Source organism: Trichosurus vulpecula, chromosome 9 (genome assembly GCF_011100635.1).
Source record: "Trichosurus vulpecula isolate mTriVul1 chromosome 9, mTriVul1.pri, whole genome shotgun sequence".
NCBI lineage: Eukaryota > Metazoa > Chordata > Mammalia > Diprotodontia > Phalangeridae > Trichosurus > Trichosurus vulpecula.
In genome coordinates, this window is record NC_050581.1 from 204,649,330 (window position 1) to 204,671,964 (window position 22,635).

Sequence of the window (22,635 nt, forward strand, 5' to 3'; positions counted from 1 at the left end):
CACTGTAGACAGTACAAGTCAAGATGACCCCAAATTAAAAGGAGAGTGGGCAGGACTGCCTTCAGGGAATACAGAAATGGAAGCAGGGGGTCCCCAGAATCCCTGATGGCCCACCCAGAGCAGGGAGCTCAGCTCACTTAATGCCTTACTGACTAGAGGCTATGCCAGGCACTGGCGCCCAAGAGAAAGCACCTTCAGGAGCCCAGCTGCAGGGAGTGAGCTCCTGGGGATGCTGAAAACAGAACTCTCGTTGGGATGGAAGAGACCCCAGTCCCTCCAAGCTCCCCCCCAGGTTAGAGCCCCAAGAGATGATGTGCCTCATTCTCCATTAAGACACAGCCTGGTCAAAGTGCATATGACGGTTCTCTCTGAGCTGGCCAGCAGAGGCAAAGATCTCCTATCTCCAAGGGTTTCCAGGTGCCCTGGATCTCCCCTCCTGCTCCCTCCCCTCCACACTCTGGGAGGTACAGAGTCCTTCCACAATATCTCATCACCTCTCCTTGGGCTATCAGACTATCCCTGCCCTCTCCTGCCCAGCGCTCAAGACATGTCACGTGTTGGCTCCTCCTGCCTCTAGGGCCACTCAAGCTTGTCACCGAGCCCAGACACATCACGCGAGGCTCCCCTTCACGCACTCCATGCTCCATCCAAAGCAGCTGCTCAGTTGTTCTCTGGACTCAGCCTTCCGTCTCTCCTCCGTGGGCCTTTGCATAGGCTGTAGCCCATGCCTGGGGTGCCCTCCTCCCCTCTGCCTCATGGGATTCTGAGCTTCCCCAAAGGGGACTTGGCTCACGGGGCCCCCTCCTATTGCTCCCACTGCAGGCAAACACCCAGGTGTAGACGTGACCTCCTCTCCTACTTCACCCTCCCAGCAGAAAGCCAATTCCTCCAAGACATGCCCCAACAAGGCTTTTCTGGTCCCCCAAGCTCCTAGGGAGTTCGCCTTGCTCAGGTGAAAGGTGAAGAAAGAGAAAAGTACCCGGGGGGTCTGGCAATCTGCCCTTGGTCACTCAGAAACCTCTGGGGGATGCTTGGGGCTTCTCATGGTCCCCACTGACAGCCTGAGGCACCATGCTGGGGACACCTTCTACTGGCCCAGGAGTCCTTCCAGACCTCCTTCACCCCCCCCCCCAACCTAGTCTTTCTTGGAGAGGCCAAAGGCCACCACACATCTCCTGTGCCAAAGTGGCTTTCACCCCTAGACAGGCAGAGGCCACCAGCCATACCCCCCTTCAACACACCTGGCGTGGGCCCACCCAGACAATGAGGCCTCCCCCCAGGGCCCAGCCCAGCACGCACCTTATGAAGGCGAAGGATATTCTGAATGAGAAAGCGGTAGGCATTGTACCATGGGAGGAGGACATCTTTGAGGACGTCTCGGACCCCCTCCTCTTTAAATCGCAGGTTCTCTGCTCGGACCACAGGGGAGTTAATGAGGTACAGCCTACAAGGATCAAAAAAAGCCATCAGCGCCCTGGCCAGGCTGGCCAGGGTTGATCCGGGGTCCCCAAAGCAGCCGACCAAGCTGGAAGGGCCTTCCCTCTGGGATGCCCCCAGAGCTGTTAGTCAACCCTAAACGTGCCAAGGTTGGAAGGGCTGCAAGCTGTGCCAGTGGAGGGAATTCCCACATGGGCAGCTATGTGTGTATGCTTCCCCAGAAGCCATGCTGGAACACCCTCACTCCTGCTTCTGACAGTCTGGGGAGCATGAACCATCAAGTTTGCTGAGATGTTGACACAAATTAGGGGGGGTCCAGGACCAGAGAGCCACCATTAATGGAAAGACGTCTCTGTGCTCGGCCTCGTGGTGCCAGTGAATCTTTATATTGATGCCTTGGATAAAGGCCTAGACGACACACTGATCACACAACCAGAAACACTGAAGGGGAAGGCAAGGACCCAAAAGATGGATGGGCTGAACATTCAGACAGATAACGGAGAGGGAAGTAGAGTCCAGGAGAGCCAGCCCTTGACCTGACCAGCCCAAGGTGACGGGTGGGAGAGGGGACATGGAGCTTACTGCCAGCTTGTCTGAATAAGGATGCCTCCCAGGATGCCCACCGAATGCCCCTCCATTCTCCCTATCATTCCTCCTCATTCCTCCCTCTCTGTCTGACTCTTCTCTGCCATCTTTCCCCACCACCCCAGGCAGGCTCAGCCCGGGATCTTGTGGACCTGCCATGTCTATGTCCGGGTCGCCTGTTCCCTTGCCAAGGCCCCAGCCCTGGCAGCTCCCACCATCCATCCTCTTCACACTGATTCACATGCTGTTATACCAGAAGGAGGCTGTGAACCCTACAGTTTGGTGTACCAGAATGCACACAGGGCCCTCACCTCTGCAAGACAATCTCTTTATGCCCCCTCGAAGGACTGACCCTGCTATGCCCCACAGTAGGTCCTGAGGCCTCCCATCGCTGTCTGCAAACAGGCCCAAGGGGCCCCCATCCCTAAAAGACCCTCTGCTGTCTGGCTGCCAACCTCATTCAATAAGGCAGCCGGACGCCGCTGGTCACCCTCTCCTCTCTGCACCGCCACAGCCCTGCTCTCCTGGTTCTCTCCTGACTGGCTGGCCTGCCAGCTCCTTTGCCTGGCCTAGGCTTGAGGGTTGGTCCTGGCTCCCCTTTCCTCTCTACGCTCTCACCTGGGGATCTCATCAGGCCCTCACCAGCATGCCCCAGAGCAGGACCTGCATTGCCAGCTGAACGCCGAGCCCCTCCAAGGGGCTCTTTGGTCCCCCTCTCTGTCCAAGGTGCTCCCATCCTGCCAGGCATCCAAGCCCACAACCCCAAAACCTCAGCTGCCCACTCTCACTGCCCCACTACTGAATAAGGCAACAAATCTCGTCATTTCTTGTCATTCTATTATTTCCAGGATCAAATACCCAGTCATCTGCACAGTGTGGGTCCCGCAGGCACTCTACAGTCTGCAGCACGTCATGCCACCTCCCACCTCTGCGCCTGTGTGCTGGCCGTGCCCTATGCCTGGAATGCCCACCCTTCTCACCTCAGCCTCTCAGAATCCCTGGCTTCCTTTTCTGCAATGAGACCTTCTCCAGACCCTCCAACCCAGCTGCTAGGAGCCTTCCACAGCCTGTATTCTCTAGACATCTTTTCTCCCTGCCTAGACTGGAAGGTCCCGGAGGGCGGATACATTTGGCACACAGTAAGTGCTTAATAAAGGCTTGCTGACTGTCTATACCTATGGTCCATGTTGCCAGATTCCACAAGAGAACAGCACCATCTCAGAGCTGCCTCTGAGAAGGAGCAAAAGAACAGTGCTCACCGCAGGGCATCGGCTCCGTATCTGCTGATGATCGACATGGGATCAGGGTAATTCTTCTTTCGTTTGCTCATTTTCTGGCCATCACTGGAAAAACAACGGCAGTGTCACCTGCGGGAGCATCAGACTCAAATCCTACCCAGGAGGCTGGAATGGGTCACACCCATTTCTAAGGAGGAGTTTTTTTAAGGCTGGTGACCATGACCACATCAGAGGGCGACTGCTGGGTCCTCTCTCTGGCCTGCATGTGCTGGGAACACATATGTACGCCAGCCCAATGGATGCCCAGTGACTGGGGCAAGGGCTGGGGTTGGTGTACCACGTGGCCGCTGTGAGAACCATGAGCCAAGGCTGCAGAGGATCATGGGAAGACTCCCACAGACCCACGCGGAGAATCCCCTGACCACTCCCATGGGGACAGGAAGGGTCCTCTGCCCCATTAGCATAGCTCCTTGAGGGGAGGGGCTGTGCCCCCAGTGACAAGCACAGGGTCCGGCCCCCTGAGCAAGTGCAGCCCACGTGCCTTGTCTTCATCCATTCATTCATTCATTCATGCCAATGGAGCAGAGAGTCAAGGGGGGAGATCAAAGGGGAGTAGGGAGGCCCAACTAGAATTCAGTTCAATGCCGCCTGAAGCCCTGGCTTGGCTCTCCCTCTGAGGGGACAGATGGCAGGACGGTCGGGCGAGCCCATCCTGAGACAGGAGCCCGTAAGCTCCCATGGGGATGGGCTGGTGGCCTTTGTCTCCTTGCCTGGGCCCTCTGTGGGGACAGATGGCAGGACGGTCGGGCGAGCCCATCCTGAGACAGGAGCCCGTAAGCTCCCATGGGGATGGGCTGGTGGCCTTTGTCTCCTTGCCTGGGCCCTCTGTGGGTCAGTCCTCAGCCTCGCTGCCAGACCGGCCCCCTAAAGGATGGGGATGGCCTCTGCAGACGATGTCATGTGTATGGAGGGAAGATGTGGGCTGTGTACCTGGCCAGGACCAGCCCGTTCACTATCACGTTCTTGAAGGGAGGCTTCCCGAAGAGCGCACTGGCCAGCACCAGCAGAGTGTAAAACCTGAGAAGGGGACAAGTGCCGTCAGCAGGAACGGGAGAGGACCCCCATGCTGGGCCCATCAAAGGCTGAGCTCAGCAAGGGGAGGCGGCCCCTCCTATGGAGGCCCTCACCCCCCACACCAACAAACAGTCCTTTCGGTTTGCCCGTGAATGACCTCCTGCCCCGTGCAGACAGACACCTCTGACCATGAGATAGCGCCCAGCTCGTCCACGGGGGCCTTCCCTGAGCCCTACAGGAGGCAGCAAGTCCTTCCTGTACTGGACTCTCTCAGGCCCCGCACCATACACCCCCATACACTAAGCCACAGTAACACATCTTACACACACATCTCATCCCCTGAATTCAGGGACTGTGTTATTTTCCCTCGTCTAGTTTCCATCCTAACCAAAAAGACAGGCAGACAGCAACATGCCCGGGTTACTCTCTCAACCCACCCCTCAACATCCAATGAGCCAGCAAGGGGATTAAGTGGGAGGCCCAGGACAGAAGTGAAACAGGCCTCAAGGGCTCTCTGAACGGAGCCTCTGGCAGGTGTGGAACTCTCCCACCAGTCCTGGCCAGCCCTTGGGGAAGTCAGCCCTGTCGGCCCCCAGGACGGCTGGGGACCCCACTCAGAGGCCTAGGGCAGGGAGTGGACTCCAGCAGGATGAGGAGAGAAAGAGCGCGATGAGGACACGCCTCCCCAAGCAGACAGCGGTGATGCTAGGGACACCAAGAGCCACAACTCTGGGGCACAGACAGGCACTGCTGCCCCAAGGAAGGTGCCTCATCCAGGCGGAGGCAGGCGAGTCCTTGTCCTGCTCTGGTTGGGGTCACAAGGCATTCTTTGGGCAGAGCTCCTGCAAACAGACGCGATGGGCCCAAGGGGCTGAAGCAGGGGATGGGTCTGGCCTGGCCCGTGTTACAAAGGGAGGGGGCCTTTGGTATGTCATTGTGGGGGGTGGGAGAAAAGGGAAAGAGGGCGCACTGAAGCATTTTTAAATGCCCAGAACAGCTGGGAAGGAATCGCAGACAAGCCAGGCCGTGTGCAGACAGACTTCCAAAAGAAGGCCCAGGCTTGTGCCTTCCTGTGCACCCCTCGAGTTCTGCTCTCCTGAAGCCCCTGGGCTGGGGATCCTTCCAGCTATCATGCTATTGTATAAAAAGCACAATGAAACCAGAGGGAAGGGAGACCCTAACTGCAGAGATGTGAGCAGAACCACTCCAAAGCCCGACGGAGCCTCCTTCCTTCCTTGCCCCAAGGATGACTCCCAGGATGGACGCCTCCCCTCAAGAGTCATTGAGATGGCCCCATGCCGGGGTGGCAAGGTGTGGAGAGACTGCACTCAGCAGGCATCCAAAGGCCCAGTAGGGTGCTGCCCAGATCACTCTGAGACCATCTGACTGGCACCATGGAGACTCCATGGGACATGGATCCAGTCTGGGGAAGCAGGACTCTGCCTCGCTTCTGGGCTCAACTCCATGGATAGGGAAGGGAAAGGTGCCTGCCCCACTCTCCTCTATTCTCTGGTTCCCCAAGGCCCCAGTGGGTCACCCCCGCACCCCAGGGGGAAAACACCAGGGTATTTTCCTGGCGGGCTGCTGCTGGGGACCGCGACTCTCACTCACCATCCGCGTGTCTGGTCAATGCCTTCGGCAATGAAATCGGCAGGGAAGGCTTCCTCAAACTCCCGCCTGTTCTCGAAGGGGTAGTGGACCTGGGCGTAGGGCATGCTCCCGCTCTCAAACCAGCAGTCAAAGACCTCAGGCACACGGTGCAAGGGGCCCTTCCCCCGGCGGGACGGGATCGTCAGGTGGTCGACGCTGCAGAAGTGAGAGAGTGAGCTTTAGCGCTGAGGAGGGCAGGCATGAGTGAGCACTGTTAGCGCCGAGGAGGGCAGGCGCCAGCAAGTTCTGGACCAACCCCAGGGGAGCCTGCCCGCCACAACTCAGAGGCCACTCAAGGCCCCGCACTGACCTCTCCCTGTGGAGATCCGAGACCTTAGTTCCCGTCAGGTCTTCCAGCTCAGCCACTGACCCGACGCAGACCACCTGCCCAAGATCACAAGGTGCCATGTCAGAATCACTGAGCGTGACTTCTGGGCCACGAGTTCTGACATTGAGCATGGGTTCTCACGGAGGAAGGGGATCCTCTTACAAATTAACAATCATGACCCCCAACCCCACTGGGGATCAGGCAGGCTCATTCCTCAGACAGGCGGCCAGTGCTCTCCAGTGGCTACAGCCAGCCTCGCGGCCAGAGCTGACACCAGGCCCTGGGTGATTGAGGCTGGCACCATAATTTCCCTAAGGCCAGAGGATGCCAAGAGGGGGTGGACGCAGAGAGAGAAAAGGGGTTTCCTCCTTTGCAAGTGGAGAAAGCCTCTATCCACTGCTATACCCAATGGAGGGGCCCAATGGGACACTGTCTATGATGCTCCGTGAGGGCCCCCGGGACAGGTGGCTCCTCGCTGCACCCTCACCTCTTCCAAGTCGTCGCTGACCCACAGCGGGATCGGAGTGCCCCAGTATCTGTTTCTGGAGATGGCCCAGTCACGTGCATCTTTGAGCCAATTTCCAAAGCGCTTTTCCCTTACAAACTCGGGAACCCTGCATGAGAAACCCAGGTAATGAGGGCAGAGTCACTGCCAGAACTGGCATCCCAGAGGAACAGACCTCCGGGTGCCAGCGGCTGTCCAGCTTCTTCTGGAAGACCCCCCAGGAGGAAGGGGCAAGCCCAGCACCTCCTGGGGATGGCTCCCGTTTATTAGGAAATCTGTCCTGATCTCAAGTCTCTAGATGGGCCTCTGCCGCTTCTGGGTATGCATGTGTATGTGCATGTGTCAGAGCCAGAAAGAGCGTGATTACAGGGCTCACCAATAACACTGGTCATTGTTCTCCAGAAGTCTGTCCACCATGTGTTCCACTCTGACAAACCAGCTTGGGACGGCCTTGTAAATGAGCGGCGTGTCAGACCTGAGGACACAGACAGAACAATGGCGCCAAGCATCAGATCCATCCTGACGCAGCACTGAGGCTGTTTTCAGCTCTGGTTGGTCTCCCCACCCTCACAGCCTGACCTATGCCAGTGCCCCTGCCTCAGGAACAGCAGGGCTGCTACTGAGCACCGGCAGCAGGCCGTGCGCTGGGAATAGACTGGGTGAAGAGAGCATCAGTGCACGTAAGGCTGCGCTGACAGACCCTAAACAGCCTGGCCAACAAGACCAGTGAGACGCTGCCCCTGGGAGCTCCGGGGGCCCTTCCCTCCTCCAGGTGTCAGCGCCCAGGGACCAAGGCCTGGGCAAAGGGAAAGGGGCGTCGCTAAGAAGGGACACAGTTACTTCACACTGTTCCCAGCTATGACTCTTCATCTAGGACACAGCTGTCCCTATGTCAAGCCTTCCTCCCAATGACCTAGTCAACAAACCAAGAAGCATTTATTAGGCACTTACTGTGTGCTAGGCAGGGCAGTGTACGGTCAGAGGTGCCCAGCAGCACCTCTTACCAACTCTGGCTGGTTGGGGCAGCTCTTACTAAGACAGATGACTTGACCAGCCTTAGAGGAGGGAATGTCTATCCACCCCCCAAGGAATCCCCATCTTATGATGCCTGTGTTGATAACGTGCCTGGGCTGCTGTGATCACACCACAGGGCCCAGTATTCTCAAAGTCGCTCCAACTCCCTAACCTGCTCATCTCTGTACACAAAAAGCCTGTCACAGAGCTGGGAGACTGGGGAATGAAGGGAAGGCCACCCTCCGGCCCCTGACCAGCTCACCTCCAGCAGAAGGGGTAGCTGTGGCTGAAGGTGCCAGCGAGAAGCAGTCGGCCTCGCTCCTTGAGGGCCCGGATGATGTTCTTATCAGCGTCCTGGGAGAAAAGACAACACAAAAAGAGCCGGCCCTGAGCAAGAAGGGGGCAGCAGGCGGCATGCAAGGCAAAGGCTCTACAAGCTGGGTCTCGTCTCTGAAAACCACCCCATCGGGCGAGGACGTGGGGTCCTCCTGAGGCACCAGGTGCCTGTGGCAGAGCAGGCCTGCAGCCTCCCATCTGGGGGCTGGCTTCCCCACCCTTCCCTGTGCCAATGACTCCTCTCCTGGGCAGGATCCCCTTCCATGGCTTCTTCTCCAAGATTCCCCCCCCAGGAGTCAGTTCCAGGCTGCTCACGGCCATTGGGATTCTCCCTGCTGTTCCCAGCTTTAGGTCTCCCACCGAAACCAAGAAGCAGAGGGCATAGTGAACAGAGCAGAAGGCAGAGTAAAAGGGCCAAGAGATGTCACACACGAGGCTTCGAGAGCACTCGGGGGTCTGACCTGACTCTAGGGTGTCAGGCCTGAGTGCAATGGCGTCCACAGGGTAAGAGACTGCAAGCGAAGGGAGAGTGTTGGAATGATACTGGCACGCGTGGATATATAGAGGATCGTGTCTGATCCTCCCAACCACCCCGGGGGCCGGGGCTGTAATCATCTCTGTTCTAGAGATGAAGAAGCTGAGGCTTTGAGTAGTCACACAGCTACTCAGAGTCCCAGGCTGGATTTGCACTCGGCTCTTCATGGCCTGAGGCCCCACCAGATGCCCGAGCTCTCCTCTTCCTTCTGGCACCTGATGCTCTCCCTACCCATCTGACTGACCCCACTAGCCTCTTCCGCAGGGTCATCATCCATGGTGGTGGCGCTCTGTCCCAGGCCCTCTCCTCTCATGATCCCATCAGCTCACGTGGACTAAACTGTCACATGGAACCAGCCTGAAGGCCCATCCCACGCCAGCCAACAGTCAGTAAACATTTATTAACCCCTACTATGTGCCAGGCGCTGGGCAAAGACTGTCCCCACCCTCCAGGGGCTCCCAGTTCAAAGAGCTACAAATGGAGGAAACGCTCTTGAATTCAGGCAGCAAGCAGAGCAGGGCAGGGAGGGTTGCCCAGGCCTGAGGACAGGAGAGGCTGGGCATGGCACTCACCCAGAGGGTTGGGGAGGCAGGGTGGAAGTGGGGGGTGGGGCAAGATGCCTGCTGGCCACTTCCCCAGGGCGGTCTCCAGAGCCAGCTTGTCCTTCCCTCCTCCAAACCTCCCTGATTGCTCAGGCCCCCCCTCCACTTCCCCGTCTCCTCCACTGTCTCCTGTGCCCACTTCACCCCCTGGCACAGAGTCCAGCTGCCTATCCGTTCTTCCCTGCCCCCAGGCCTGCCCACCTCCTGTCCCTGTGCCCCCCGCCCCCCAGCTTCTCACCCCCAAAGGGGCCACGATATCATCAGCTGAGAGGAGATACTTCATGAACAAGTCTTAATTTTCACTAAAGCATCCACATTCTTAATCACACCTGGTTCTCTTTGCGGCTAAGCCTAAGCATCCCCTTCCCGGATGTTGATTTGGGGAGATTTGGGCCTGGTGTGCTGGCATGCTAAGAAGCAGAGGGGGAGGCCTGGCAGGGGCCCCTCCCTGGTCTAGCTCCTGCTTCCACAAACACCTGCAGAGGGGAGGGGGTGCTGGGGACACCTCCTCCCGCACGAGCCCAGGACCCCGCCCTGATGGTCTCTGACCAGACAGAAGTGGGGAGTTATGTGTTATGTGGGAAGGCATTTGGAGGCAGGCACTGGAGAGTCCTGCACCCACCGCTGCCACTGTGGGCTCGCACCCCCTCTCAGAGGCATAATACAGCCATCAGCCAAGGGCTTTCTAGTCTAACGTGACGGGACCTCTAGACACTGGAAACGGATTAACCTCCCAATTAAGGAAGAAACAAATGCAAAAGCCTGAAGTCTAGCCAAAGAATGCCGCCATTTTTCTGGACTCCGTACCTTCACGTACTGCCCGGCAAAGTCAGTGACCTCGGATGTGAAGCAGCCGGAGGCATCGACGGGACAAATGAGGACAGAGTCTTTCTGGATAATCTTGGAGTCTATGCAGACTCGGTAATCGTCCTGAAAAAGGACACATGGGTGTAAACTTCATGAGGCAGGGGGAGGACAAAGGGGGGCTGAGGAGCCCGGGGAGGCTGGACCCCTACCAACGAGCAAGGTATGCGCCCAGGGGCTTCCCTCCGCACAGCCCATCCGCCAGAGGGAGGACCCTCCTCGGGACCAGCCTGGGAAGGAAGCTGGCTGATTTCTCCCACAGCCCCCCAGCTGCCTATCAGCTGCTGCCCCTCCCCCACCCCCCTCCTGTGGTGTTGGCACCTTGCGCCACGTCCCTTCTAGGTTCCCTGATGTGGCAGCCCTGTCCAGCCCAGGTAGGGTGACGCCCCCTTGGGCCTTGTCGTCTTTAGCACATTCTCTTCCAATTCACCCGCCTCAGGTGGGGCCATCCTGATCTTTCCTGTTTTCCCTACAACTCCTGGTCAGCGGCTCGGCCACCTGCCCCACTCTTGCGACTTCTGAAGCCTGTCCAATGTCTTTAGACAGTTGGGTCCTTTCCTTTACCCTGGGATTGTTTCTCTGTGTCTTCCCAGCTTCACTCCTGCCAACACCCCATATGGACATGTGAGCGGTCTGGCCGGCAGCCCCAGGAAAGACCCCCTCTGACCTGCCTCTCCCACAAAAACCCAGCAAAGCCTCCTGTTTGGGGACACCTGCCTCCACGGGTGAAAGAGCCTGCTTGTTGCCCACACTTTGTACCCAGATGTTAGGACCCTGTGTGGGTCTTCTTATGGTACTCTGGTCTCAGACTTCAATTCCTACAGGGGTCTGTACTGTTGATCAGTCAGTCAACACACACTGATCAGGGACCTAGGCTGTGCTAAGCTCTGGGAACACTAAGAAGGCAGGAACCCAGCCGCTGACCTCGAGGAGCTCAGTCTAATGAGGGGAGGAGGACAACCTGCCGACCCGTGTGCACATGAGAGATGAGCAGGATGGGGGGCAGTGAGCGCCTGCCCTAGCGCTTCTTTGGGGGGGCCCCACGACAGCCTCACACTCACCGCCCCAAAGTATGGAGCCTGGTGCACAACTCCAGTGCCCTCCTCCTCCTTCACGTAGTTATCCACCAGCACGGTGAAGGCTCCATCTTCTTTATACTGTTGGGGAGGCAAGGATATGGCCAGGGTCAGGGCGCCACGCTTGAGCGTCAGCGGCTTTGTGAGGACCAAACCAATAAGGAACCACTTTCTCCCAAAGGGGGTTGAGACCCTGAGTCTGCAGCATCACCAACACTGATTGGCCCATGCAGAACCATGCCCAGAGAGAGGCTCAGAACTGCCAACAGGGAAAGGCCTTCCAGGCCCTCCAGCCTGATCTGTGCTTGCTCAGGGAGGGGACCTTCCACTGCCTCCCCAGCTCTTTTGTCAGGCTCGCCCCAGGCTCCACTCGGGCAAAACACAGCCATGGGGGCTGGACTTGGGATCTGAGCAAGGGGAGGGGAGGAAAAGGAAGGAAAAGGATGAAGCCCCTCCTGTGTGCCAAGCACTGTGCCCAGTGCTTTACAACCATGATCTCATCTGATCCCAATGACAACCTTGGGAGGTCGGGGCCGTGATTCTGACTATTCTACAGAAGAGGAAGCTATAGCAGGCAGCAGTGGTGCAGCTTGCCCAGGGTCACTGGCCAATATGCATCTGAGACCACATCTGCACTCGGGTCTCCGGGTGCTCTAACCACTGAGTCGCCTCACTGCCCATGTCCAGCCCGTGCTCAAGCTGCCCGTCTCCCTGGACCTGCGCACACATAGCCATATCCTTCCCAGGGCAGGGTCCAGAACAGAGCCTAACCCCCAATAGCTTCTCCAGTGTCACCCCCCCACTCCTCAGAGGCCCCCAGCACTGTAGCTTACCCTGGGTCTGCAGCCCTGGAACATCTCCAGCCAGACCCCTGCCCCCACAGTCCATCTTCTGAAGCCAGGCATAGGAAAGGCTGCTGCCAGGGCCTGGTGCCACTCCTCCCCCTCCCCCACCATCCCCTGAGCAAACAACTTCCCTGCTGGACCCCTCCCTGCTTCCTCCTCTGCAAGATGGAGCGGGAAGGACTCAGCAGCAGAGGCCCCCCCAATGTCAGGAAGAAGGAGACCTCTCCCAGTGAGAAGACACAAGGATGGGTTGGCTGACGTGAAATCTGATCCCCCCACCCCCGCCCAGCCCCAGAGCAAACAGGGCACAGGCCCCTGTGTGACCGCCTGTCCCCAGGCTTAGGGCAAAGGGGCCCAGGGCCCCTGGGGTGGTCTTACAAGTCTGCTAGCCATGGTGCGGCCCCTCCCTTTCTGAGCAGGGGGAGGACCAGCCTAGGCTCCAAGGGGCATCTGTGCAAGGCTAAATGGGGCCTGGGCTCAGCCGGGGTGGCTCTTCCTCCCCCTCCTGCAGGTGATACAGGGCCAGCCTCGGGGAGGAAGGCGCTCCTCAGTTCCAGAAGCTGGGGCCCAAGTGCCAAGGGACTTGTCCACGGCCACAGCCGGCGCTCAGCTGCCTCATTCCAGGCCGAGCCAAATGACGGTGGGAGAAAAGGGCCACAGAAAAACCAGATGCCACCTTACCTTCACAAAATACTCAAAGAGCGGCTTGTAGCGCTTGCCTTTGAGAGAAATGCCAGGAAACCTAGAGAAGAACAGTGGGTTTTGAATGAAACGAAGACAGCAGCGCCAGGCTCCTTTCTGGTTTCTATCTGTCCACAAAACTGGACTGTGAGGCTAAGAGAGCTGCCCAGCGACGTGACTCTCCGGCACCCGGCAACACCACTAACCACTGATGGGCATGGCCAGCAGGGATGGCAGATCCACCGGGACTCCTGCTCTCACCTCTCAAGGATCACGTAGTCGCTCTCTGACTTGTACATAGCCACCAATCTGGCTTCCATAAGGATCAGGATCCTCCCTGTGGTGGCATCTAGGAAACCGGCCAAAGGAAGCAGGGGTCAGTTACTGGCACAAAACTGCCAGACAGGCAGGCCCCCAAACCCAGGGTCATCCCCAGGCACCAGGCAGGGATCCCATGCACAGTTAGGGAGGACAGAAAAAAACCAGAGCCTGTGAGAAGGTGATGCCTGATAGCTCAGGCCACCTAAAGGATGTGAACTCAAAACCAAAGCCAACAGGCCCAAGGCGGTCAGCCCAAAGGCACTCGGGCCTCCATACATCAAGGGCTCTTCCCTGCCTGGTAGCTGGCCTCCCCACAAAGGGCGATCAATCAGCAGGGAACGCGTGGGGCCTTGGTTTCTCAGGCTGCACTAGAGGATGCCTGGGGGGGGCTCCTAGATCTGACTCTTGTGACCAAGATCATTCATGGGCAGCAGAAAGCCTGAAGAGTGTCCAGACTGCCCTCCAACCAGCAAGGCCAAGAGAAGAGGGAGAACCAAAGCCTCCTCCAAAGGTGGTGGCCTCTGTAGGCATGCAGCGCTCTAAACCCATGAGAAACGTCCTCGCTCTAGTGGTGACCATCTATTCAGACACATTCACCTTCACCTGGAGCCTGGCGATCAGAGCCAGAGACGGGGAGGATGGGAAGCAGGCTGAGGCTGAGGACACAAAACCTCTTAGGCGATCTGCCTGTTTTTATTGTACATAAAGTGTCTTCTAAAAAGTCTTCTAAAAAGGCTTTTGGAGTTCGTCTTCCATTAAGAAGTGATCAATCCTCACCAGCAAATTTGCGTCACAGATGAGAGAATTCTCAAGTGGAATGGGACCATGTTCTCTCTGCTCACGCATGTGCACACACGTGTATCCATGGGACCAGCTATGAGCAAGGGTCTGCAGGGGCATCCAAAGACTGAGTTGGAGGCTCCATCCCTTCCTTCATCAAGGGTAAATGCCTCAGGAAAGAGAGACATTGGCTGCACTGGCCTTGAAGACCAGGGGGAGGGTAGGAGGGCTGCTTCAGCATGGACCACAGGGACATGAAAGCTGGAGTGACAGGTCAGCCAGCAGAGGCCTTTGGAAAGGGGAAACCTCCACCAGCCACTGGGAGAGAGACCAAAAGGTGAGTGGAGGGAGGCACAAATGATGGGGCCCGAAGGCCTCCAGCCTGGTGCCAGGCATAGAGCAGGAGATGAGAACAGCCCTGGAACGGGCTGTCCAGAAGCCCTTAATAAATGCGGACTTGCCACTGACCAGAGCCACCATAGGCATCTCTGCTCCCTTTGCACCAACCCTGCATTCACTCATTGTCCTGCCCATCAGAATAACAGAATAATAAGGCACACAGGGACGCTTAGGCTGGGGGTTAACACCAGAGGGATTGCTTCACTCTCACACTCTCTGGAACACAGATAAAAGCCAGTGGATAGATTGTTCCAATGACCCTGAGTGCAGCTTTCTCAACCATCAACCTTAGGAGAAAGCGTAGAGCAAGCCTCAAAGGCTGAATCCAGCCTCATTAGGACACCTAAAGGATCAAGGTTTGCTTTGCAAGTCCCTGATAATGATCAACAGCTCCTGCTGGCCATGTGCTCATTTGGCCAGCAGCATTTTAGGGCTGTCTGTAAGGAGCTGCCCACTGGCATTGGCCTGCAATGCTCATGCTCATCCTGGAGCTCTCAGAGACAGCAGGGTCCTAGAGGTCGCTTGCCCACCCCTAGGAGAAGCTGTAGCCCCCATGTCTTGGCGACGTGGACTTGCCAAGTAAGGACACCCCATACTTGCCTTGAAGCTTCACATACTGAAGATCCGGATTCACACAGAGGGCCAGGTTACTGGGCAGAGTCCAGGGTGTGGTAGTCCATGCAACCAAAGACACAGATTCATCTTCCTCCAAAGGGAAAGTGACAAAGACTGAAGGATCTTGGACATCCTGAAATGAAGAAGCAACAAGAAGAAATCATCTTGAAAAGGAGTAAAACTTACCAAATTTTAGGCTGCAAACTCAGTACTTTATTTTTTAATCTATTTTTTTCCCCAAATGAGCACAGAAAACATTTAGTGTGATGGTCAATTACAAAGAATGACTCAGGTATAATGCCTCATTTATCTCTGGTCATCAGAGAAAATGCTTTTCCAAATAATTAAAGCCTACCCCAAGGTTTTTTCCTTTAAAATGTTTTGTAAAAAACTATAAAATTTATCATACACATCCCTGCCTCAGGAAACAAAGTGTACCAAATGTAGCCAGCCCCCACTTTCCTGTGCTGTAACAAATAGTCATTTCCAGCAGGCAGCTATGCTCTTTGACTACTTATCCCTGACTGGTTTTTACAGTTCCAGTCTGCGGAGATGAGGATAAGAGAAAACTCAGTTCCTTGGCTTATTCCTGAGCAAGAAGCAGAATGGGTCCCAAGTGCTGACGTTTGTAGAGTGATTCTACAAGCACCATTTCCCTGGTGCCTCCCAATCTTCAGACTGGGATGCCCGCTTCACAAATGAAGATGCCAATGTCCAGAAGGGCTGCTACTTGCCCAACCCCAAACAGCCAAACAGGGTGGGCCTGAGACTCAGAGCCAGGCTGAATCACTCCACGGAGCAGCTCTTCCCACTCTAACAAAATAACCAAAAAAGAGGCCAAAGGGTCTCTCACGGGGGCTGTGTTTAGCCCCCGGCCTTGGCAGACTCCACTTTCCCTTTCACCCTATAAACTGAGAAGGCAGTGAGAGCCTCTGAGGAGGTAGAGTGGGGCCTGCCAAGGCCAGGGGGTGTCTTCTTCCTTGGGCTCCTTCAAGTCCCAGCTAAAATTTCACATCCTACAGGAAGCCTTTCCCAACCCCTCTAGTTGCAGTCCCTTCCCTGTTAGTTATTTCCTATTCATTCTGAACAGAGCTTGTTAACACGCTTGTTTGCTTGCTGTCTGGCCCAGTAGGCTGTAAGCTTCTTCAGGGCAGGGACTGCCTCTCGCCTCCCGCTGTATCCCCGGTGTTTAGCACAGTGCCCGGCACACAGCAGACACTTAATCGATGTTCACTGACTAAATTCCTGCTGGTAGCCGAGTCCCTCTCTGTGGCCCTTGTGGCTCCCCTCCCTCTACTCTGCATCGACTCATGGGAGTCTTTATCTTGTGGATGCAGGCTCAGGAATATTTCATCACCTTCACTTACCACACTTGTCTCTACCATCCTGCATGTGCCACCTCTGCCCCATCCTCCCCGCTCATCACCAGACACAACTGTGTTCACCAGCTGCTGACTATCACAGGGGCAGTGTTGGGACTGTTTGGGGCACAGACACAGCCCCTGTCACCGATGGTCGGACCAATTCACACCTCCAACTCCAAATGCTGCATGTCAGGTTTTTATCAAAGACACCACTCAACAGCATGGACAACAGCAGGCACCCCTGCTTTCCCTCGATGCTGCTGGGCAAGCACCCAGTGGTTCTCCATCACAAGCTGTGATGCCAGTTTCTGGTTTTAGACAAATGCTTTTGGTCAATCGGCTGCTAAGAGTCTGACAGTCAGTAAACACCAAGCCTGTGGTCATTCTCCAACAGATTAGTAGCCAAAGGGTGTACGGAGTTTTCAAGAAATGTGAATTGCCAACAAGCACAAGGGAAAATAGTTTTGAATCGCCAATGAAAGAAATGCCCATTTTAGCAGCTCAAAGGCAGGCAGTAAGAGTAAAAAAAAGTCAATGCCAAAGGGTACAGGGAAGACAAAATGCCATGGCTGGTCCTCAGGTTCTGAACAATGTCCCTGGTCCCAACTCCTGCAGAAGCTCAGGCTGGTGAGCCTCGGGGAGCAGGAGGGTCAGAAACAGCCTGGTTCTATTTCCTCCCGGGTCCTTGAGTAGTGCCTGCACTTAACAGCCCAGGTGAGATGCTTCCCGTTCTGTTCTCTCACCATCCCATCATGGGGTGTACGCCCCAGGAAATTCAACAACAGAAAGGACCCCACACACCCCAAACATTCACACACCCCTACACACACAAGAGCACGACGGCAACAAACCGGAAGCGAATGATGTGCCAAGAGGCAGAGAGAGGATGGATGACCCGTGATCCAGGGACACACTCACACCTCCAGAGGGACTCTAGGGGGACTGTGAACGGGAGACGACTAATGGGCCCAAACAGAGTTCAAACTCGGTACGGGGTCCTCCCACCAAAGAACACATCTGCCCCTGACATGAGGCCTCCTGGACACCACGCAGGCAGGCAGCAAACAACACCCCTCCCACCCTGAACTTTTGGCTACACTCTCTCTACAGGGCCACCGGAACAACACGTGAGAAGCGCGCTGCTTGGCCATTCTGACTGGCCTGCCCTGCCTCGGTCTCCCCAGCCTACCTTATAGTTCTGGTGGGACTCAAAGTTGGAGAGCGGAGTGCTGCAGGCCGTCGAGTAGGGCATCACTTTCACACCCCGGTAAACCAGCCCTTTGTCGTACAGCTGTCGGAATACCCACCTGGGGACGCAGGAAGCCCGTCAGCTTTACCGGGAAAGGAAAGCCTGTCTGGACTGCTCTCTCCCCAGCAACCAGCCCATGGCCACCAAGACCCGCGATGCCTGCATCAGCCTAGCCAAGCGTGGACGGGGAGAGAGGCCGACGGATCATCTGGCCCTGACTGACAAACCTGATTGCTGAGGGAGCCAGGGAGGGGCTGGGGGTCCAGCGGGTCAAGCAGGGAGGGTCTGCACTGACAAAAAGCTCACCTGACAGGGGAGCCCCAGCAGCCCAGCCTGCCAGCCCAAGGCAGAGCCGGAGCTTCCAAGAGGCCTAGCTATGGCCCAGCGTGAGCCCCCAACTCACCACACTGACTCCATGAACTCGGGGTAGAGGGTTTTATAGTCATTCTCAAAGTCGATCCAGCGGCCCAGCCTGGAGACAGTGACCTGGAGAAGCAGAAACAAGGTTGTTAGTGAGCGGCGGTGTCTGCCATGTGCAGGAGAGTTCCCCGGCCTCTGGGAGGGAGCAGCGGGTGAGCCTGGGACCTCCTGTGAAAGCAGGGGAAAGAGAGGAAATTGCAGGGATGCCCATAAACTGGGGAATGCCTGAAAAGGCTGTGGTATATGATGAATATTGTGCTGTAAGAAACAGTGAGTTTAGTGATTTTAGAAAACCACGGGAAGACTTACACGAAACGACGAAGACCAGGACCATGAGAACATCGTATGCGCTAACAGCAACACGGTTTTATGAACAACTCTGAACGAGTAAGTCGTTCTGACTATTATAAACCCCCAAATAAACGAAGCTGCTATCTGCATCCAGAAAAGGAACTGACAGACAGGAGTATGCACAGAACGATCTTTACGTACTTGTGTCTGGTAGTAGCCGTTGCTCGGGGAGAGACGGGAGGGAGGGAAGGAAAAAGAGCTATGTGATACCTTATTATATGTTAAAAAGGAACAGCAACTTGTACATGACAAATTTACAGCTTCATGTGCAATTCCCCTTTTTAAAAATTCTTTTACGTTATGGAAATGTTTGGCTTATTTCATGAACTAAAAATGAGATAAAACTTTATAAAAACAAATGGGGGGTGGGGGACAGGGGTCCAGGGACTTCCTGCCCTCACGTTAAACATTTTCAAAGCACAGCGTATCAGAGAGAACTCCGGACCTGGGTTCAAGACCTAACTTGGCCACTGACTAGCACCGGGTCACCCAGCACCGCACAGACGGGAGCAGCCACCATTGCTACCACTTCATCACAGAGATACACCACGCAGGACAGGAGGAGAGGACGGCCACCCTCCCTCCCCACAGGCACGAACCCACCCCCCAACCCTCCGTACCTTCCACTCGGCCGAATATCTCATCACGATTCCTCTGCATTGCCGATTGTACTCGGCGATACCCATCTTGGCCACGTCCTCTGGTCCTTTGATTCCCAGGGACTTGTCGATCTCGTATTCCTGAAAAGAGAAGCCACGCTGAGGATCAAGCCTGGCTCCCATGGCCCCCATTCCCTGCCTTTTCGGGTCTGTGAAGGGACCTCCTACTGAGGTTCTAAAACCACAAGACTCCAAAAATCTACTTTCCACTAGGCCAGAAGAGGCCCCAGATAGTGTGAGCTGGAGGCCAGTGGCCCAGCGTACCACAGGTAAGCCATGGCAGTCCCAGCCAAATCTTCTTTCCACATGGAATCCGCTCTGGTGAGCGTATCTGGTGACGATGTCCTTGATGGTGCCCGCCAGGATGTGTCCATAGTGAGGAAGCCCCGTCGCAAATGGAGGCCCATCATAAAAGGTGTATCTATGGTAGAAGTGAGGAGAAAGGGGACATCATCAGGACGGAAATCCAGACCCGGGGCCCATGACAAACAACTAGGTTCCAAGGACCCCCCCATCTGAGCCAGGTGCCAGGTGGTAGGATGTGACATCGCCAGGCTGGCCAGTCCTCCCCTCACAGTAACAATGCTAGAGATTCGGCAAAGCTGCGTGTGGGAGAGTCCGCCACCAAGCAAGCAGCAGAGAGAACATACTCTGCTTTCACCATGCAGAGAGACAGGTGGGAGATCTGGACAGGGGCAGGAGCCCGGGGAAGGGGCAGCCCGAAGTGGGGAGAGAAGGGAGTGTCTGAAAGCAGGATCTGGAGTCTGGACCCCCCCTTCGAGAGCAAGAGGGCACCTTCAGGGCTTGGGACAGGCCCCAACTGGTGCTTCTGGAGAAGCCTAGCTCGGAGCTAAGCTGAAAAGGCCCAGGGCGGCCCTGAGTGCGCTCAGATTAATTTTTAAGGAAATAAGATCACACCAGGACCGTGTCGGTCTGTTTTTTTTTTTTTTCACAAAAGAAATCCACTCACCGGGGCCTGCTTTTGGATTGCTTCAAGCATTCCTTGAAACAATGGAAGCGCGCCCAGAACTCCAAGATTTTCTCCTCCTCAGCAGGAAAGCTGATGTTTTCTGGGACCTGCTGGACCATCTTGTTCCTAGACAGACAAGAGCTCTGTGTCACTCTCTGTCACCTGGAGCACAAGGCCCTCCATCCCCCACCATATGGCTGTCAACGGGGCTCAGCAGAAATGCAGCCGATCCCACGGCCATCCTGCCGTCCAGGAACGGGAGCCAAAGGCGGCCAAGGTCTGCCCCGGGAACCCCGGACGAGCATCGCGCCAGATGAGATGGTGCAGCCAGAATGAGTCCCGAGGACTGCACTAAACACAGCTGCCTTTCTAGAAATGCCATTTAGCGTCACTGAACAGCTGTGGCTTAGATTGGAGAAGCAGCCCAGAGCACGGCATGCTGACACAGAGGCAGGGAGGCCTGGGTTCAAATTCTGCCAGACGCTCATCGGCTCTTCTGTAAAACAAGCTTGTGCCTGAGCACGAAGCCCTACGCAAGATGGTGTGACATATGCAGTCTTACACAAGAAAGCTCCCTTCCTCTTCCTCCTCCTCCTCTCCCCTCTTTAGAAATACCCACCATGCCCCGTTTAAGGGCCGCTGAAAACACAGCCATTCCCACTACTGCCCAGGCATCTCGAGCCAAGAGGCCCCTCTGTGGTCACTGCCCAAAGGACCACAGGACTGGCCAAGTGCCTCCTCCCCACCGCTGCCAGGAGACAAGGTGGGGTGGAGGAACCTGAGACAGAGATGACCCTGGAACGAGGAGGGCCCGGATCTAGGCCAGAGACAAAGGCCTTGACTCCTGGCTGAGCAGCCTCAGGCTTTGCCCAGCTGGGCAGGGGTTTGAAGGCAGAGCTGCTACACACGGCCTCCTAGTGGGCTCCCCCCCACCCCCGTTCCAGGATCTGCTTCTGGTCCCTCCCCCCAGTTCCTGGTCTCTCTCCCCCACTCCAGGAACCCGGACCCTTCCCCAGCTTCGTGGCTTCTCCTGGTGCCTGGCACCTGCAACCTCTTTCCTGAGCCCCCACTGGCAGCACTGAGCCTGCTGGATGTTGTCCCTCCATGCGCATGTCCCAGTGACCGGGCTGTGGGGACTGCCAGCAGGACACAGACCCCACGCATACATCACTGCGCCTGCTTTCTTTGGGCCCGCATGCACAGCCTGGCAAGCTATACTGACACCATAGCGTCCAGGAACCACGGGGCCGCGGCCAGCAGCTCAGCAGGAAGAGCTGGGATGGTGCACGTGGGCTCCAGCTCTGGGCATGGGTACCGGGTGGGACTTCCTGCCAGCCCACCGCCCCTCCCCCAGCCCTGGTGGCTCATCTGGGGGGGGGCCCTGGCTATGGAGGGACTTCTTGCCACCCTGCTGCCCCTCCCCCAGCCCTGACAGCTCATCTGGACATGGGGGAGCTCTGGCTCTGGGCATATGTACTTGGGGGGCTTCCTCCCCCCCACCCCTCCCCCAGGCCTGGGGGCTCATCTGAACAGGGGGGAGCTTCACCTCTGGCCATGGGTACTGGGAGGGGCTTCCTGACACCCCACCGCCCCTCCCCCAGCCCCAGGCCAGCACACAGTAGGTGTCCCCAAAATAGGAGGGAAGGAAGCGCAGAGGCCAGGAAGAAAAGGGGGACGCCGGCCGGCACTCCCGGGTCTTTAGGGGCCGGACAAATGAACCCTCTGCCCTTCACTGCCACCCAGGAGAACATCTTACTACCCCTACTTTACAGAACGGGAAACTGAGGCACGCCGAGGGGAACTGGCCGGCCTGGACTGAGCCAGGTAGTATTTGAACTCGGCTCTTCTGCGTTGGGCTCCAGACCAGAAGGCCCTGCACCCGCTGCACCCTGGTGGAAGAGGTGGGTGCTCCAGATCTCTGACGTCACTGGGTTTGGTCACTCCTCACGGGGAAAGCCCCTCCCTCAGGCAAGGCCCGGGGGACCACCCGGCTGAACCCCGCTGCGCCTCAATTTCCCCGCCTGTGGAAGGGCCCTAAGGCTTCCAACTCCGTCCACGTGTACCGCCCAGGGCCACCCTACCTCCCCTCCTCGCCTCAGCCCCGGCTCCCTTGACAGACGGGGAAACTGAGGCCTCTCACTCCGCCAGGCCCAGCCTGCTCCCGGGACTCACCTGCCGCAAGCCGGCAGCGGCTGCGAGCCCGGCAGAATGATGCAAGCAGAGGAAAGCATGAGCGGAAGCGGAAGGGCGGGCCGGAGGCCGGCGCAGCCAATCAGCGCGCAGCGCCGACGCCGTCCAACAAGGCGGCGGCCGATTGGCGGGGCGGTGTCCTGGCAACGGGAAGGACGCCAGAGGGCGGGGCCGCGCCAGGGAGCAGGCACAGAGCGGGCCAGCTCCCCGGCTGAGAGCTCTTGCCCGCGGAGGAGGGAGCCTCAGGAATCCTGGCTAACGTTTACGCAGCGCTTCACAAACAGGACCTCATTTGGTCCTCCCAACAGCCCGGGGGAAGGTGCTGTTACAGCCATTTTACAGCGGAGCAAGCCGAGGCTGCCAGGGCAGTGACGTGCCCAGGGTCATCCAGCTGCCTGCAGGCCCCCATCATTGTGCCCCTGCCCACCATGGAACCGGGACTGCCTGGCACACGACCCAGCGCTCCCACCGGGTCTGCTGTGATTTGGTTGGTCAGCACCTGGTCTGGGCTGGGCTGACTGCCCGGGATTGCTGATGCTCGGCCTGT

General features: G+C 57.0%; 1 protein-coding gene and 1 non-coding gene across 2 annotated transcripts in view; both read right to left on the reverse strand.

Annotated features, from left to right (window-relative positions):
- Positions 1 to 22,158, reverse strand: part of IARS1 (isoleucyl-tRNA synthetase 1) — a 38,152-nt gene extending 15,994 nt beyond the window's left edge. The window contains exons 1-19 of the mRNA XM_036738183.1: positions 22,071 to 22,158; positions 19,899 to 20,024; positions 19,193 to 19,349; positions 18,890 to 19,009; positions 17,902 to 17,984; positions 17,439 to 17,556; positions 14,871 to 15,018; positions 13,032 to 13,119; positions 12,771 to 12,831; positions 11,230 to 11,325; positions 10,112 to 10,234; positions 8,094 to 8,185; positions 7,194 to 7,292; positions 6,800 to 6,926; positions 6,295 to 6,368; positions 5,946 to 6,140; positions 4,251 to 4,337; positions 3,282 to 3,365; positions 1,300 to 1,444 (exon numbers count right to left, since the gene is read on the reverse strand). Of these exons, the coding sequence (XP_036594078.1) occupies positions 1,300 to 1,444; positions 3,282 to 3,365; positions 4,251 to 4,337; positions 5,946 to 6,140; positions 6,295 to 6,368; positions 6,800 to 6,926; positions 7,194 to 7,292; positions 8,094 to 8,185; positions 10,112 to 10,234; positions 11,230 to 11,325; positions 12,771 to 12,831; positions 13,032 to 13,119; positions 14,871 to 15,018; positions 17,439 to 17,556; positions 17,902 to 17,984; positions 18,890 to 19,009; positions 19,193 to 19,349; positions 19,899 to 20,024; positions 22,071 to 22,129 (2,082 nt within the window). The 5' untranslated portion in view covers positions 22,130 to 22,158. The remainder of the gene's footprint in view (positions 1 to 1,299; positions 1,445 to 3,281; positions 3,366 to 4,250; positions 4,338 to 5,945; positions 6,141 to 6,294; positions 6,369 to 6,799; positions 6,927 to 7,193; positions 7,293 to 8,093; positions 8,186 to 10,111; positions 10,235 to 11,229; positions 11,326 to 12,770; positions 12,832 to 13,031; positions 13,120 to 14,870; positions 15,019 to 17,438; positions 17,557 to 17,901; positions 17,985 to 18,889; positions 19,010 to 19,192; positions 19,350 to 19,898; positions 20,025 to 22,070) is intronic.
- Positions 21,007 to 21,146, reverse strand: LOC118832404. Its single transcript, XR_005009169.1, has one exon. It is a non-coding gene; the product is annotated as a small nucleolar RNA SNORA84 (small nucleolar RNA).
- Positions 22,159 to 22,635: the final 477 nt, after the last annotated feature.